Below are 15,521 nucleotides of genomic sequence, written 5' to 3'. Positions count from 1 at the left end.
CTCACGTATTTATAAAAATATTCAATTATAGATTAAGTGCTCCACCAAATGCGCTAAAACTTCGCCAGCTTGTTTGTGAAAGCACAAGGATTAACCCACATAACACAGATTGTGATCGAAAAGTGGGTGACATGGCCCCTTTAAGGCTAACTGGACAATCTCATGCTTGACAGTGAGACGACCCAGGCACTCAAACAACAGGCTGCCTAGAGAGTGCTGTCGAGTTGAAGAAGAATAAGTGGATCGTGAGCGGTCACCTTGACAAAGAACTTGCGGTCTGTGCCAGGAGGGTTGTACGAAGCCAGGTAAGCAGCGAGCAGCAAGAACCGTGCATGGAATGGCAACTCGATTCGAACAGCCTGCTGGCTTCCACTGGGCACATGCACAAACACACAAAGACCCTACTTTGTGCACTTGTAGGAATGTTTAAAGGCAGACATTAAATGAGTCATGACACGATATATTGTCACGTGGTCGTGACGTCGACGAAGACAACAGCTGGCGTGGTCAAAGATGAAACTCTTTACTTGGCCGAACTTGTGGCCGGGAAATGAAGACTCAAACTACAGCAATACACGCTGTACACTGATAGCGGTGAACTGGGCGTCGGCTGTCGAAAAACTGATCATCGCTGGGACGTGCTGTCTTTTATACATCACTGCATCGAACTTTCCAGCCTTATCACTGGTGGTCGCGCAAACTCTGGAATAATCTAGACAATTCGCATCCTGCGTGTAATCTTAACAAAGTGATCTACTACAATTGCGAACCTTCTCGAACACTGCGGCGTGGTCAGCGTCGAGCATTGCTAACTGTCCTTGCTGGTCAAACCCGAATACATCAAAATAAAACAAAAAGTGGGCGTGGCAATATCATTGCTCCAAATTGAGCAAATGTACACACATGCCAAGAACGGAGACCTTCTGGATGAAAATGTAACTTACATTTTAAATAGAATCAGAATCACCGAGGCCAGCAGAGGGTAACAACTGAAGATGATAAGCCAGCATGTACATATTACATGAACGTACAGTCAGGGGAATATTTTCCATGGGGCTTGTTTATATGTTAGACACGACCAAATGAATCAGACATGCAATTAATTAGGCCAAGGAAAGCATAGATGATGTTAATCGTTGTCTTTAACTGTAGTGTACTAATAGTGACGTAACTTCAGGGTAGTTAAGCTACACATTTGCACGTTGACTTTAAAGAGCAGACCTGACTGTACGGTAAGGCCCAATGCCTACCTGCTCTCTCGAAGGTAGACAGACTGGAGACGCTGACGGAGGCGCGATGCCACCTCTTTCCGCCAGGAGGCACCACCTTCGCCTTCTGGGGTAGTGCCAATGCCTATTGCAGCATGTTGCATTTCCCTCAGACTGAGGGTGGTTCCTCCCAGCACCGTGGGCAGCAATGTATCGCCACCCAACAGCTGGCTGAGCTCCGAAGCAGTGTATTGCGGGAAGTGGACACGGTAAGGTGAACTGACTCCCGCCTCCCGGAACTTTTCCCAGGGAACACGAGAGAGCAGTATGCAGCACAAAGGCCGCCCGGACAGTTCTCGCAGGCGTGCCAGTGCGCCCAGCAGACCTTGGCCGCGTAGTCGCTCAGCCTGGTCCACAACCTGCAGGGGTAGGAAGAAACTTGAGCTCACTTAAATATGTATATACTTGGTATGGATTCGTTAGTGCTTTGAGGGCACAGCGTGAACAGGAAAAGAAAAAGAGAAAAACAAGTTTCTGCTCCCCATGTACAGTGCTAGGCGGTCGGAACGAGACACTGGGAGCGCGTGGCTGCTGGCAGTGAGGATGACGGTGAGGGCGAGAGCATTCGTGATGCATGGTGACTGCATCTTGTAAACAGTCGTTCAGTCTGTGGTTCTCAGTGGATCCAGTGGAGTGCTGAAAACCTTTCGTAATGCACGCCCACAAGCCCCAGCTGTTTTGCGCAGTGCAGCACGTGAGCGCAGCCATTTGAATCCAAGGCAAGCAGCGCTCCGCCAACTCCACAAAGAACGAAAGAATGAACATATGTCTACCGGACGCAGTCACCATGCGTCACGAACGCTCTCACCCTCACTCTCACTGCCAGCAGCCACGCGCTCAGAGAGTCACGCCTCGATTGCCGAGCACTGTATAGTCAATCTTTATGCACACCTTTCTGTACTGTAATCATTAACAGTCAGTCTTGTGTCCCTGGCAGAACAATGGCCTGATATCTCTAATCGCAGGAATTAACAGTCCTGCATTTACGAAACCAAGGCCTTCAAGTGTGGGTGAATAGCTGATTGAGTGGACAAGTACTTCGTCTTGTGTTATCTAATCATGCACCAATCACATAAAAATGGGGACAACAGGTAGAAGAAGTGCCATTAGCTGCAAGTCAGTGCTCGTCCTACGCACTGCTCTTTTTTTGTTGTCCCAGTTTTTACGAACTTCAAGTGACAAGATGTCTGAAAATTTGTTTTGTATCTGATCACCTACATCCAATTCTCTGCTATACCTGACAGCACTTCCCTTCATATTGTACCACATCTTGTTACTCTTATAGGCCTGTTCTTATAGTTGCCTGTTCCATACATTACAGTGACTTGCTAAACCTGACTTCTTGATTTTATCCATGATATTCATCTGTATTTACATCTCTCATTCATACTAACACCTTCTTACATCTTGACCTTACACTTGTTACATATTCACACGGGATGTATGGAATGATACCGAAACCATGGCCAATACATTCCAGCAAGGGAATACTAGATTAGCCTATTCAGACAGCTTTTGTATAATTCATGTTCTTCAGCACTCAGTCTAACAACTACTAAATCACAACTTTCCATTATGCGACTTGAGGTGCCATTTTATGTCAACAAAGTCACCAAGTTATATTAGAAGGCAGAATAAAGCTGCCTGTCTGCACCCTACCCAACATTTCCCTTGTTCACACATCCACATGCTTCAAGGTCCATCCTTGCAGTGTGCAACCCAATCATGCACAGCTTAAACATTGTAACTACAGGTTCCTTAGAAAGTTACTTTACCATACTCTGTGCATATTTGAAGTTGCTTTTTGCCAAAGCTCTTCTTGAGAGAAAACCTATGACTTGACTGCTGAATCTGCATGCTACAGGAATGTTCAGCTAAAAGAAAAAAAGAAGAGAAAAAAAGAGGGCTCACAATGTAGGCAGGACGTGCATCTGGCAGTCCCTCTCCAAGGTGTCTGACGAAGTCACACAAATTGTCACAGGCATCAGTGCTACCAATCAGCTGGCTCAGCACAGCACTGAATAGCAGCCGGGGAGTGTAGGCCTCCAGACCACTCACAAAGGCATGCTGCAACTGCACAAGCGACAACACACATGGTGCCATATGACATCACTGCTCTGTACTCTAGTGCCCACAGGGAAGCTTGCTCGCCTGTGATGGATGCCAGCTCAACGCTGCCAATGCAGTGTTGCCATGTAACGCTGTAACGATGTAACGTTGCAAGCGTAACGCCGCCAAGGCAGCATTACATTTGTCATATGTGCATCCATACCATCACTTAACTAATTAAACTTATCCTTCAAGATGAAAAGACACCTCTGCTTAGCAAAGTGGCTTGCTTGCCCGGACAGTGACACCCTTATTTTATAAGTAGCTGGAGGTATCATTCAATCACAACACTTGGTTGCAACAGCTGAGATAGCAGGGTGGCACAAATATTACTGTGTGCCATCATTAAGTCATACCAAAGTGCTTCATATCCGCATTATAGGGCCCCTTAACAGGCTCCTATGCAAATTTTGGTGGTATAATGAATGTTGTAAGGTGCTGTCATGGGAGCATTTTGCCAAAAGAATATTTTTAAAACTAGTTCATTACTGGCGAAGTTGTACAAAATTGAACATTCCTGCTACCATGTCACTAGCAGGTGAGGTTTGCTGCCAACCACAGAGTCTTTTTCCGTAAGAAAAAATTGGGTACCATCTATGTGAGTTTCTTGATGGGCAATGTGCCATTGCAAGAATGACAGTTTGTGTCTGTGAGGCTCTGTTTTGGTTTAATACAATCTTTATAAAAGGTGATCATATCCCCATATTTAGATTGTTCGATATAGTTTACTCAAGTGCAATTGATAATCAAGCAGTGAAAAGATTGAACCTATGACAAACTGTAGTAGAGCGAGTGGAGACCTTGTCGCCTGCCTAACTTCAGCAGACTGCTGATACCTTTTACGTGTTGTATAACTGCGCATATAAGGAAACATTCTCACAATTAAGATGTTGCGTAATATAAAAGAGAAAACATTTTTTTTGCACAGGTGGAGCTACCATAGCGCATGCGAAGATAAGTTATTGAGTCTACTTTCGTTTCTGCCGAAGTGCGTTCATTCGGATTATAACATGGGCGTCGGCAGGATTTTGGCCACGTTTGAAGGAAGAGGGGGGAGGGGGGCTCTCGTGGGGCTTGATGGGCAGGTGCTGGTGTGATTTAGGTGGAGGGGGGGGGGGGCAAGTGCCCCCTTTGCACCCCCCCCCCCCACCCTGCCGACGCCCATGGTCTATAGTCGACGTTTGAGTTTTGGTCTCTTCTCTTATGTCCGACGTGTTTGCACGCCTGATATCTTATGATGATGCCACGTACTAACTAGTTTGATTTGTATAACTTTCTCAAACAATGGCACGTACAGGCACCTGAATCTAAGTATGTATAATACCAGACCCATTCACAGTGCTCCTAACAGGTTCTTGACTCGTTTCTGTGCTTTTGCTCACGCGAATCATGTTAGAAATATGTTCTTCGATGAACTGATGAACGCACTTACGTTCAGTGTTTTCATGATACTCTGCACGGTGCGTGTCTTGCCGGTGGACGCGTGGCCGTAGACAAAGATGCATTGGCACGGTCCGCCGAGCGGCTGCAAGTGAAACCAGCGTTAGAAAGAAACTTGAAAACGGGCCCTGTGCACTTACGTGACCCATCGCTGTTAGAATTGCCTCCACCTGCCTTTCTCGGCATGGATTTTGAGCTAGTACCGACTCCACGCCACCAAGATCCATGTTTAGCTTTCCCGTTTCGTTTCTGGCGCGCGCGGGAAAGAAAATAGACAAAGCCGCAGTCAATTGCACAGTCGTCGCCAGCCGACACTAGCCGTTAGTCGGCGTTTGTCGCGGAAAAAGGCGGCAGAAAAAAGCTTTCGTAAAACATTTAATTTGTAATATTTCTAAAAAGCGAGGGAAAAGTGAGGTTGTAGCTTGTGTAGTAAATTTGCCCAATACAGACGACTATGCTGATGACAGCTTTCCCTTGTAGCAAGCCTGTGTGATTGTGTGATTCATTGCTGCGTATTCACCGTTTCAGCAGTTTCAGTATCCCACCGGCAGCAGCTATCTACTGTTTTAGATAAGGGTTTTGCTACATCATTGCTCTCGCCCGCACGCTCCGTATTGTTCACTGAAGTGGCTGCCCAACAAGAAGCAGCTGCATCAAAACGTTAAAACACCGCCCCCTTTTCACCAGCTGCCGATTCGCTCCGAGCCGTCACAAGTGGAGAACCACACAGTCAACTGACGTACGTATCACAGGAGCCTGAATTATTAGCAACGTGTTCTTCTTTTTTATTGTTGCACGGGATCGCGCGCGCGCGCGTGACTACTGAGCATGCTTCTGAGTTTCTTTACTCACCATCATGCATTCGAATCTTCATTAGGCGTGTTATGATAAACCGGTCTTTCAAAATGATCTAATGTGTTAGCAAGGGTTTAGAAAATGCGTTCGCACATACAAACCCTGTATTGATTGGTAATTATTATTTACAAGCGTGCGTGAGCTATGCCGATCGGACGCGAAACGAGGTATTGTCGCGAGCTGAAAAGTGTCGACGTCATGTGCGCGAAACTTGTGTGTCGACGCGCATTTCGCTTCTGGAATTAAGATCCGAGTCCCGTTTAAGTTCTATCGCGCTCTAATTTCGGACGCTACAGGTGTGTGCACCTGCACGGCGGCAGATAACTCGCAATATTAAATCTATGCTCATTCGAATTGTATCAAACGCGGCTTCAAACCTGTGCACATAATTTGAATAGCAGATGTCTGTAAATATCGTGCCTTCCATAAAGCCACCAGTCTTGGGCTGCTGCGCATGTGCAAACATCTCGCCATTCTTTCATGACAAACAGCCCTCGTGACATTGGTGTGCACCCGAACTGGCGTTTGCATTTCGGCATAGCTTATGAACTGGCGAAGTGCCTAAACATTGCAGTATTAACGTTTAAGCGTCACCTGTGTGATGCCTAAACTACAAAATGTGCACGCATTCCTCATAATTCCAAATATTTGGAAGCTAGATGCGATTTTAAATTTCCTTTGCCATGGTAACTATCAAGGCATGTGCACGCTGTAGTGAACTTTTCCTCCGGCCAATTGTGAGCATAGTGCTCCATGGTGTCTCATACTATATTCCTTATACGTGTTGTTTCTTATTGCACTACAATGGCATCATTAATACACATTGCGTAACAATAAAAAAAAAAACGGATTTTTTTCAGCACTGCTCTACGAACGCTACAGTTTTCAGAATTAATTGTGCATCTTAGATGAGCATAATTTGTAGACATTTATGATTGATCGCACTTCTCTCTCTCTTTTTCTTTTTTCAGGGAGATGCAAGGCATGTGGCTCCTGCTTACAGCTGTGCTGTGTTCCAGCACTGCGCATGCATTCAAGGCTGCCGTTTATGAGCACGTACAAAGTAAAGCCACGCCTACAGAGACAGCAGTTGCAGAAAATTTAGAGGCATACTTGTGGGCTGCTGGAAATGCATCCAGTGAGGTGAGTATCAAACGCAATATTAAATTGCACCAAGGATTCACTTCAGCCATAACAATGGGAGAGTAATACAGAAATTACGCTCTTTTACTCTTCACTCGGTGAAAGTAACTTTTACATTGTCATCGCCGGCTAGGGCTATTTTATTGCAATTTAGTGCGTGGAAGTTTAGCACTACAGTGGCGATTACTATGCTGTCCAATATGTAGTGGATTTGCATAAATGCACTAACCGATACATTTGACCATTTCCGTCTCATGGCGATGTCGCTGTTGTAGCATAAAGAATTGGAGAGCCGCATGTGCAGCAGTCTTGTGGGTTGAGTTCCCTCTCCATTTGCATGCCATCACTAAGAGTGTCCTCACGCCATTTCGTCCATCAGTTATTGTGAAAACAATCAATATGTTGTGTAATTTATCGCACTAGTCTAAACGCTTGAGCATACATAATACGTAACGTAAATTTATTGCACTAGTCTTAACGCTTCATCATATATATCACGTAGGGTGGCAACATTATTTACACGTAACGTCGTAACGGGGCAGTTATCAAACACCTGCCAATAGGAGTAAAAATTCGATTGATTGGTGTCCATAACACAAATGACTTATTCGAACTTATGCGGCGGTGCATCGTTGGCTGCAGAGCCTGAAGTGTGACTTTGCTTCTTTGTGTCGTCAGGCACGGAACTGTGGGTACTCCGCTGTGCCGGTTCTTGAATGGTACTGCTCGAGGCAGCAGCTGTGGTGCTAACTGCGGTCTTGCTACCTGCTGTTGCACTAGCTGCCGTGGCTGAACCACTTCTTGCAGTTTCATTCACTTGTTCAGGGGCAGTGCCTGACGGTTCTCTCGCTTCTTGATGCACATCTGAGCTTTGCTCTGGGTGGGCTGACACAATAGTGTGCACTGAAGCAGAAGTTGCCAATTTGTGCACCGGAGGGCTACCGACACTCTCCGGTGTGGGAGCCAAGCTAGGCCCTTTTGTATGCTCTGCTCCGGCGCACTGAATCACAGCATACTCGCCAGTCACCATCCAGTCTGGCGACCTTTGTGCCACTTCATCGAGAATTGCTGGGTCTATGCCCGCCACAGTGTCAGCCTTCAGCGTGCGCAAGGCACACACGAACGTTGGCTCAAAGCCTCGCAGTGCCTGCTTGAAGGGAACCGTTGGATTCCAGCTGAGGTCACCGACAAGTTTTCTGTAGTTGAGATCTCCTTTAAAGAGTAGCAAATCGGCTGACTGCAACAGCTTGTAAAGGTCGGGCCGTCTTGTTGCCATCTCGGCATAGTCGAACGACTGTGTCCAAAAGACGTCGTCCATTACGTACCACACTCCTTCCATGATTCGATGCTGGCAGCGTTCACTCAGAGCCTGCGTAGCGGTGTGATCGCTGTCTTCCATCTCGCGCAATGTCCAGAACAGGTCCCGCCGCATAACATCCGACACAAACCAAGGGATTGCCTTAACATGGATTGTCACTGTGCTTATGTATCTGGTCTCATGAAGGAAGTCTAGGAGGATCAAGTCGGTAGCCAGCTCGTAGCCTGAATTGTCCAGCACGCAATGTAGGTGGATTGCCTCGCCGTCAAAGTTGCGTTCCCGGAGCCTGCATAGGTAGTGCATTAGCCTGTCGGCGTGACTAGAAATGATGTACGGTCGCAGTCTTTCAGTCAGCTGCAGCGAGCCTGCTTGTGTTGAAGTGTCTGCACCAGAGGACAGCGAGAGGTCGCACCGGTTGCCCCAAAGCGACAGCTCAATGAGCCTGCAATGAGAAAATATCAGCTCTGATAATACACTTAAAACAACTTGCAGGTAATATCAGTGTGTTAAATGGTAGTAACATGTATTATAAAACATGGCAAAAGTGTTCTGAAAAAGTTTGCAAGACACCTGTGAAGCTTCCTCGATGGGTTTGTGCACCAAATTTTCCCACAAGAAAACTCCAAACCCCATATGCGCGAAAATCCATGCGACGGCGACAAGCGACGCTAAAAGCGATGAAAGTGGCCGTCGCACAACAGATTGCTTGGTCGATCCAAATCTAGAAAGTGTCGCTCGTCGCCCGGAAGTTGCATGTGCGGCTATCCAATAGCAAGAGGCCAGAACAGGTTTATGTGAGTGACACACTACGGGCACTGCACAGAAAAAGCAAATAACCAAACGTTCACACGTGTCAGAGGAAAAAAAATTTGTGCAAATCTTCCAGAAGTATTTTGTGTCGCTTTGTACAATAAAACATATCGCTTTGCAATTTGATACCACTGGCATTTCGCCACTTTCAGTACAGAGAGGCGATTTCGTGCCATCAACACCAGAAATTCGTCGCCAAAGCCGTCGTGTGAATGGGGTTTGGTTTGGTAAGCAACAGCTCACGTTATGGTGTCTACGTCGCTGCCACATGGATTTTCACGCATGTGGAGTTTGGCTTAAAATGTGACAGTGCTGTTTCTGTTATAACTTTTCTTTCTTGGATGCACCTTGTCATGGCAAGCAGCTGTGACCATTATAAAGACCATCTTAAACCCTGCTTATTTCAGATATTGCTCATAGCATAATCTTCACTGATCAGCAGCTCGGGTAGGAAGATCAACCCACCTGTACGTGGTTTGCTGGAGGGTCTCCAAAGTGGCATCTCGAGGAGTGTTCCAACGCAAGATGTCGCACAGGGTGCGCACTGCGTTGAATGAGCCATAAAGAGCGTCCCGCTTGAGCTTACTGAAGGGGTCGTAGTCTCTCAGCTTGGCTGTGAGCCGGAATGCTTCGAAGATGCGCCGATAGAAATAGGTCTCAATGTAGAGCCAGGGGGCCTCGTACCAGTGGGGTTCGCGACCATTTTTCAACGTGTACTCGTTCAGCACACTGTTCCAGGTTTCCGTATCTTCGAAGTCGTCCTCTATGGGTATCATGGGCTTGTTGGTAACCATTTCGTTGCGCAGCCTGGCGAGGCATCCCACAACAAGTTTGGTCTCCTCGCGTGCCTCGGGGCCCAGCACTCTCTCGATATCCATGCGGTCCCTGAAAACAGTGTCGATGACTTTCGTCAAGATGACTGGCAGCCTGTCGCGCACTGTTTTGTAAGCAAAGCTGTCTTTATACTTCGCACTGAGAGGCAGGAGCAGTGGAGCTCCTGCCTCCTTTTGGATTCGAGCATCTGCTGAATGATGCTTTGATGTCACCAATGACCGCTTCCACCATGGTACCCTTGCCGGCTGTTGCTCATATTGCGGCACCTTGCTGTGTGGCTCCTCGTGTTGTTCGCCTGGAGCCTCAACCGGAGGTTCGGTCGTAGGCTCAGCTGAAGGCCCGGTTGTAGGCTCAACTGGAGGTTCGGTCGTAGGTTCAGCTGAAGGCCCGGTCGTAGGCTCAGCTGAAGGCTTGGTCGTAGGCTCAACTGGAGGTTCGGTCATAGGTTGAACCGGAGGTTCAGTCGTAAGCTCAGCTGCAAGTTCTGTCGGAGGCTCACCGGCAGACGACTTCAGCGCTTCGGGCAGTTTTGCGGTGTCCGACGATGCGGAGGCGCGGTGCATTGAGGAAGTCACCTTCTTTTCCTCGGTGAAGCCCTCATTTTCGGGTCCCAGGGAGTGTTCGCTGGGTGTGGAGGAGAACGGGCCCTTGTCCGTGTCGGACCGCCGTTCTCGCGACAGCAACTCTCGCGGCGTCGTCTTTCCGGAGGCGCTGTGCCACGCGGGCGCCACTGCACTGTTCGGCTGTACGTCCGCGTTAGCAGCTCCTTCCATCAACGCTGAGCTCGATAGTTTCTCCGGAGAGTCTTGCCGCGATTGGTTGCTGCGCGGGGCAGCGATTGGCATTACCGTTTCGCTGGCAGGTCGCCGAGACGTCATTGGTGTGGCACCTTCGGATGCGCCTTCGTTCTCTTTCTTGTCCCGTTCTGCCGCATTCGACGACATAGACGATGTCTGATCTTGCCGGTGCTTCTCTCGCGGCGCCGGTTCTGGTTTTTCTACGGGGTGTTGTTGAGGCGCAGATTTTTCCGAAACGCTGTCTGCGGGTGATTTGGACATCAATTGCTTACGTTCGGCGGCGGCGGCTGTGTCGATCGCCGCTAGTTGCGTTTGTTTTGAAGACGACACGATATCGACAGTTGTGCCATGCGACGATTTCGAGCTTTCTTGCCTCTCGCGCGGTGCCGGTTCTGGTTTTTCTACGGGGTGTTGAGGCGCAGATTTTTCTGAAATGCCGCCAGACTTGCCGTCTGCGGGCGATTTGGGCACCGAGTGCTTACGTTCGGCGGCGACTCCGTCGATCGGCGCTAGTTGCGTATGTTTTGAAGACGACACGATATCGACAGCTGCGGCTTGCGACGATTTCGAGGTTTCTGATACAGTTTTCGAGTGCCGCTGAATCGCGATTTCGACAGCTGGTTCCTGCGATGATTTCGAGCCTTCCGACGCAGTTTTCGGGTGTCTCTGACTCACGACGGCACTGCCGTGGCTTTCCTGTGACCGATCTGAGCTTTTCGATTGCCGCGATTTGGGCGTAGGAGTGGCCATCGTCGGCTGCAATCGGCCCTGCGATCCTGCGATCGGCCCATCCGTCGTTTACAGAAATAAGCGAACGGTGGCGCTGATTGCGGCAATGACGATGGGACTTTTCATTGCAAAGCGAGGTCGGAGTTTCATGAAATAGGTGGAACATGGCGGCCATGACGTATTAGTATGGTGGCTAGTGGGCGTGTGAAGCGGCAAGATTGAACTGAGGTGCATATTTAAAAAGCTAAGAATGTTGTCTTGAGTAATTTTGAGCTAACAGCAGCAACACTTCGCATGCCTATGATCATATGATGGTGAAGCTAAAAAGTGTCAGAAGGTTTACCTTTCAACCAAACGCATGATGTCCTTGAGAGCATGCAGCTCCCACCCGCTCTGTCCGCAGCAGTGATTCAAACTGGGAAAAAAAAGATAATAATAATAGTAATAATTAAAAATCACAATTGAAGTTAGAGAAGCACCTCTGTGGTCTAAAGGTCAGACGGCGAATTTCTTAAGTGTTTATTGCACGTAATTGCTGATAATGTGAATGCAACAGGAGTAAAGTACACGACTGCTGCTCTATCACCCATTGTGTTTCAGAGAAAAGATATCGGCACTTGTAAGAGGTAGCTTCAGCTGCAGTATCAGCAGTGCCCATGTGCCCAACTCCATTCCCTTCTTTTTTTGCTTTATCAGCTCCGTCTTTTCGCTTACTAAAACTATGCATTTGGATGGAAGCTGGAGTTTATGGCACTGAAATCAAAAAGCATGCATCCTTGTGCAAGTTTTCTTCCCAGCTAGCTATGCACGCGTATCCATATTAAGAGCAGTCGGTTAGCGACAATGCGTAATGGGCAGTGTAAAACTAGATTGCTTGCTAACTGCTTTAGTGTGTGCCTAATTTGAGGCTATAGTCTGGCAATGTTGTACACAATACTTCTCACTGTGACAAGCCTCGTAGCATGTACATATATAAGGTTGGACAGGCAACTAATATGGAATAAGTTGATCAAGGAAGCTTTTTTTTTCCTTTTTGAGCAGTCATGGTTCATTATGCATATGAAATATAATTTGAAGTGGATTGAGCTCTATTTGCTGTTACACCTCCACATCAACAGAAGTGCAGTAAATGTCATGTCTGTGCAATTACTGGCAGTTTTGATGAAGTTGATCATCTTCACATTCTTTCTTTTTGGTAAAATGAATGGAAAGTGTCACAAGTTGGTGTGCTCAAAGACTTATGCCAAAGGAAAAATCTGCTATGTTAAATTGGGTATTTCTCTCGGTTTCTCATGATTTGAGGGAAATCGAGATCATTCCCATGAGCTAGAAGTATCAGAGGCCGATTGGCAGCAGAATTGCCCTCTTTTTAATCAAACCTATGTATTCATAAGTTGGCATCCCTGATTGCAAGGTGTCTGGATGCTGACAAGGAAAATTCAAAGCTGCATATACCTTGACTCTTTGGAAAACTCAGTTGTGAGCAAGTACAGGCATTGGGAAACACTTATATTTTAATCCGATACTGATTTTTGGTCTTGGAAGGCCAAACGTGGTGACATCGGCAACATGGAGCAAAATTTTCTGGTGTCCTGTGGCCTTTTATGATGTGACTCTCCTCATGAAAGACACGAACAGTAGTGCTGCCTCTGTTCCTTGTGACTACACTCACATGTGAAAAATCTTAAGTGTTGCAGGAATTGAGCAAGTTGCTGCATTGTGGTCTCGTGATGCAGCCACCTCCAGTGTGCCAAAAACCATGACTAATTCATAAAAACAAGCCTTATGGTAAATTACTTAAGACACTCTGATGCTTGTCAATATTTTTTTTCTTCTATGGTTTAGAAGACAGTTGGTCATCACCCAATGCAAAAAAAAAAAAAGAAAGTTTGAGTGCTGACCGTGTAGTTCATCATCTCCACCTGTACATACTCATAATCATCATCCTCGTTTGTCTCGCCGAGTGTTCTGCGTTGGCTGTCGTAGCACTAGTATATAATATCTATTATGCGTTTGCAGTGTGCATTCACAGTTGCACTATAATTTTTGCATGAGTTTTTGCAATGGGAAAGATGTAACCGAAGAATAGATGCAGAAAGTTTTCTCATTTTTCTCCTGACTTTGTGCAGAAGGCAGACATCATCGTTTTTCCGGAAGACGGCATCCTCTATCGATTGAAAGACCGTGAAGAAGTTGCCAAGTGGGCTGAGGACATTCCAGACGTTGGTGTAATGGCCTGTGGGTCTCAGAACACGTCACTTCTCTCCAACCTGAGCTGTATGGCGCAAAATAACGACATATACCTGGTGGCCAACCTCATCGATAGAAAGCCCTGCAACGAGAGTGACCACAGCTGTCCCCGCGACAAGGTCAAATATTTCAACACTAACGTGGCCTTCGACCGCAACGGAACTCTCGTCGCCAGGTTAGTCGGTGCCATGTATCTCAAGTGTGGATTGCTGCCTGCTCTTGGAGACACGCTCTCACAGAACTTTTTTCCTCGATAACATCAAGTTAGGATCTGTCCGAAACTAAATATTTTGTAATTTACTAAGCACTGCCATATTACCTTTGTTAATAGCTTTCTTGGAAACAAAAAAGGTAGGGAGGGTGTAGGGTGTGAGCATAGTTTCCTACAATATTTACTAGAGGGAACTCTGGCGCTAGTGTCTATGGGAGCTGCAACGCACAGTGCTTCAGCCAGCATGGGAATAATGGGTAGTACACGGATTTGTCTAAACTTCGTTCTTTTGGCTTTGTTTGGCTTCGTGTGGCATGCAACCGCTTTGTAGCAAGACGAAGTTCAGCAAACGTTCAGCTGTTCCACTTCACCACCTTAACTAGGGTGGCTAGAATGGGGAGGTGTGAAAAGCGGCCGCAAAAACCGGTCCCCAAATCGCGCCAATGCCGCAAGGGACGCTGTACGCAGGGGCGCGGGGAGTCGAGCAGACGACGTGCCGCGTAGCGCTACTCATGTCCGGCAAACCTGTCTCGCGCTATTTGCTTGCAACAGTTTGCTGCGTTAATCGTCTTTATTCCTTTTCCCTTTCAGCGGGTGCAGTAAAAAAGGGCACACTGTAACATCTTCCTCTCCTAGTAAAAAACAGCACGAAAACTACGAAGACGAGACAGATGAAACAGGACTAGCGCTGTCTCAGTCCTTGTAGTTTTCGTGCTGCTTTTTTACTATGAATATGTACCAACAAGCTCAAGTTCATACGCTTCTCATCTTCCTCTCCTTTTTACTGATTTTCGTGAAGGAATGCACGCGAGAAAGAAATATCGGAGTGAGATGCGGTCACACCAACCAGCAAATGTATTGGTGTACTTCCTTAGTGAAGGGCCCTGCAAACCTTTCTTAGTTATATTGGAATAGTCTCATTATTGACGTAGACTCTTCAGTAAATGCCGCAAAAATTTTTCGAATCCGTCAAGTCTAAGTGGTGTTACCAAATTATAGAGACACGTTCCGAGCTTTCTCCCTCAACCAACGCCGCGAGCGCGCGGAAACAGGACGAGTCGACGGAGGGAGCGCAGAGGAGCGAGGCTCCGCCCAAGAGCGCCGGCGGAGTTTTTTTCTCATTTTTTTCTCTCTGACTGAAGTGTGCAACCACGTGGTCTGTGCCGCCACTTCGTGCTGCGTTTTTCGAGCGGAGTCGATCGCACTGTGTATCGCGTGTGCTTGAACTGCGCGTCGGTTTGGTATGTTGGGTGTGCACCTCGAACGCCGTAGTGTTTTCATCGCTCTGCCAACCATGGAAGCAAACCTGCGCGCTCGTTTGGAACGAATGACAGCTGAGATCGGTTTCGGCCCATACTCCGATACACCGCCTCGTAAGACGGCACTGGAAGACGACCCCGAAGCGCCGCCATTACCGGACGCCAGCATTGTTATCGGAGACACGCTGCGCCCTTGCCTCGGTCGGTTCGTGAGAACGTGCCGACGATGCAGTTCTCAGCTGACGAGGCAACACTCGAACGGCTGCCACTCTCAACGGCAACCGGCGATGGTCCAAAGCACAGAAATATTCACGTTTTCGGCACTGCGCATGGTGAAGAAAACGGAACCACGCAACTACGAGCAGACGAGCTGTCGGTGGAGACCGGAAGTGCTAATTATTAATGTTTGTTCGGTGTTTTTAACGCGATAACATAATATAAACATACATATTATCTACTTATTGAACTCAAAATTAACAACGAAAGTAATAATGAGGG

At 47.4% G+C, this 15,521-nt stretch overlaps 3 protein-coding genes across 3 annotated transcripts; 1 reads left to right on the top strand and 2 right to left on the bottom strand.

Annotated features, from left to right (window-relative positions):
* Positions 1-257: 257 nt before the first annotated feature.
* LOC119378387 (origin recognition complex subunit 5-like) lies at positions 258-5,234 on the bottom strand (the record flags this gene model as incomplete). The annotated part of the gene is made up of 5 exons (XM_037647548.2): positions 4,958-5,234; positions 4,810-4,902; positions 3,180-3,341; positions 1,251-1,627; positions 258-372 (listed from the first exon to the last, which is right to left on the bottom strand). Coding segments are annotated over exons 1-5 (834 nt in total), but the record flags the coding sequence as incomplete, so codon positions are not given.
* An 83-nt stretch (positions 5,235-5,317) lies between these two features.
* LOC119378384 (vascular non-inflammatory molecule 3) lies at positions 5,318-13,810 on the top strand. The gene is made up of 3 exons (XM_049411756.1): positions 5,318-5,560; positions 6,644-6,815; positions 13,433-13,810. The coding sequence occupies exons 2-3, from the start codon at positions 6,648-6,650 to the stop codon at positions 13,808-13,810; spliced, it is 546 nt and encodes a 181-aa protein (XP_049267713.1). The 5' UTR covers positions 5,318-5,560; positions 6,644-6,647.
* Positions 6,932-11,369, bottom strand: LOC119378386 (uncharacterized). Its single transcript, XM_037647547.2, has 2 exons — positions 9,409-11,369; positions 6,932-8,575 (listed from the first exon to the last, which is right to left on the bottom strand). The coding sequence occupies exons 1-2, from the start codon at positions 11,322-11,324 to the stop codon at positions 7,420-7,422; spliced, it is 3,072 nt and encodes a 1,023-aa protein (XP_037503475.1). The 5' UTR covers positions 11,325-11,369; the 3' UTR covers positions 6,932-7,419.
* Positions 13,811-15,521: the final 1,711 nt, after the last annotated feature.

The sequence above is a fragment of the Rhipicephalus sanguineus genome, unplaced genomic scaffold, assembly GCF_013339695.2.
Source record: "Rhipicephalus sanguineus isolate Rsan-2018 unplaced genomic scaffold, BIME_Rsan_1.4 Seq8137, whole genome shotgun sequence".
Taxonomy (NCBI): domain Eukaryota; kingdom Metazoa; phylum Arthropoda; class Arachnida; order Ixodida; family Ixodidae; genus Rhipicephalus; species Rhipicephalus sanguineus.
Note: the sequence above shows the minus strand (reverse complement) of the source record. Positions and strands in the feature narration are given on the sequence as shown.

Excerpts from the sequence above, each read along its gene's own strand:
- LOC119378384 (XM_049411756.1), top strand. The coding sequence starts at position 6,648 with ATGCAAGGCATGTGGCTCCTGCTTACAGCTGTGCTGTGTTCCAGCACT. Across the intron at positions 6,816-13,432 it reads CTGGAAATGCATCCAGTGAG|AAGGCAGACATCATCGTTTT; the intron begins GTGAGTATCAAA and ends GACTTTGTGCAG.
- LOC119378386 (XM_037647547.2), bottom strand. The coding sequence starts at position 11,324 with ATGGCCACTCCTACGCCCAAATCGCGGCAATCGAAAAGCTCAGATCGG. Across the intron at positions 8,576-9,408 it reads CTCCAGCAAACCACGTACAG|GCTCATTGAGCTGTCGCTTT; the intron begins GTGGGTTGATCT and ends TTCTCATTGCAG.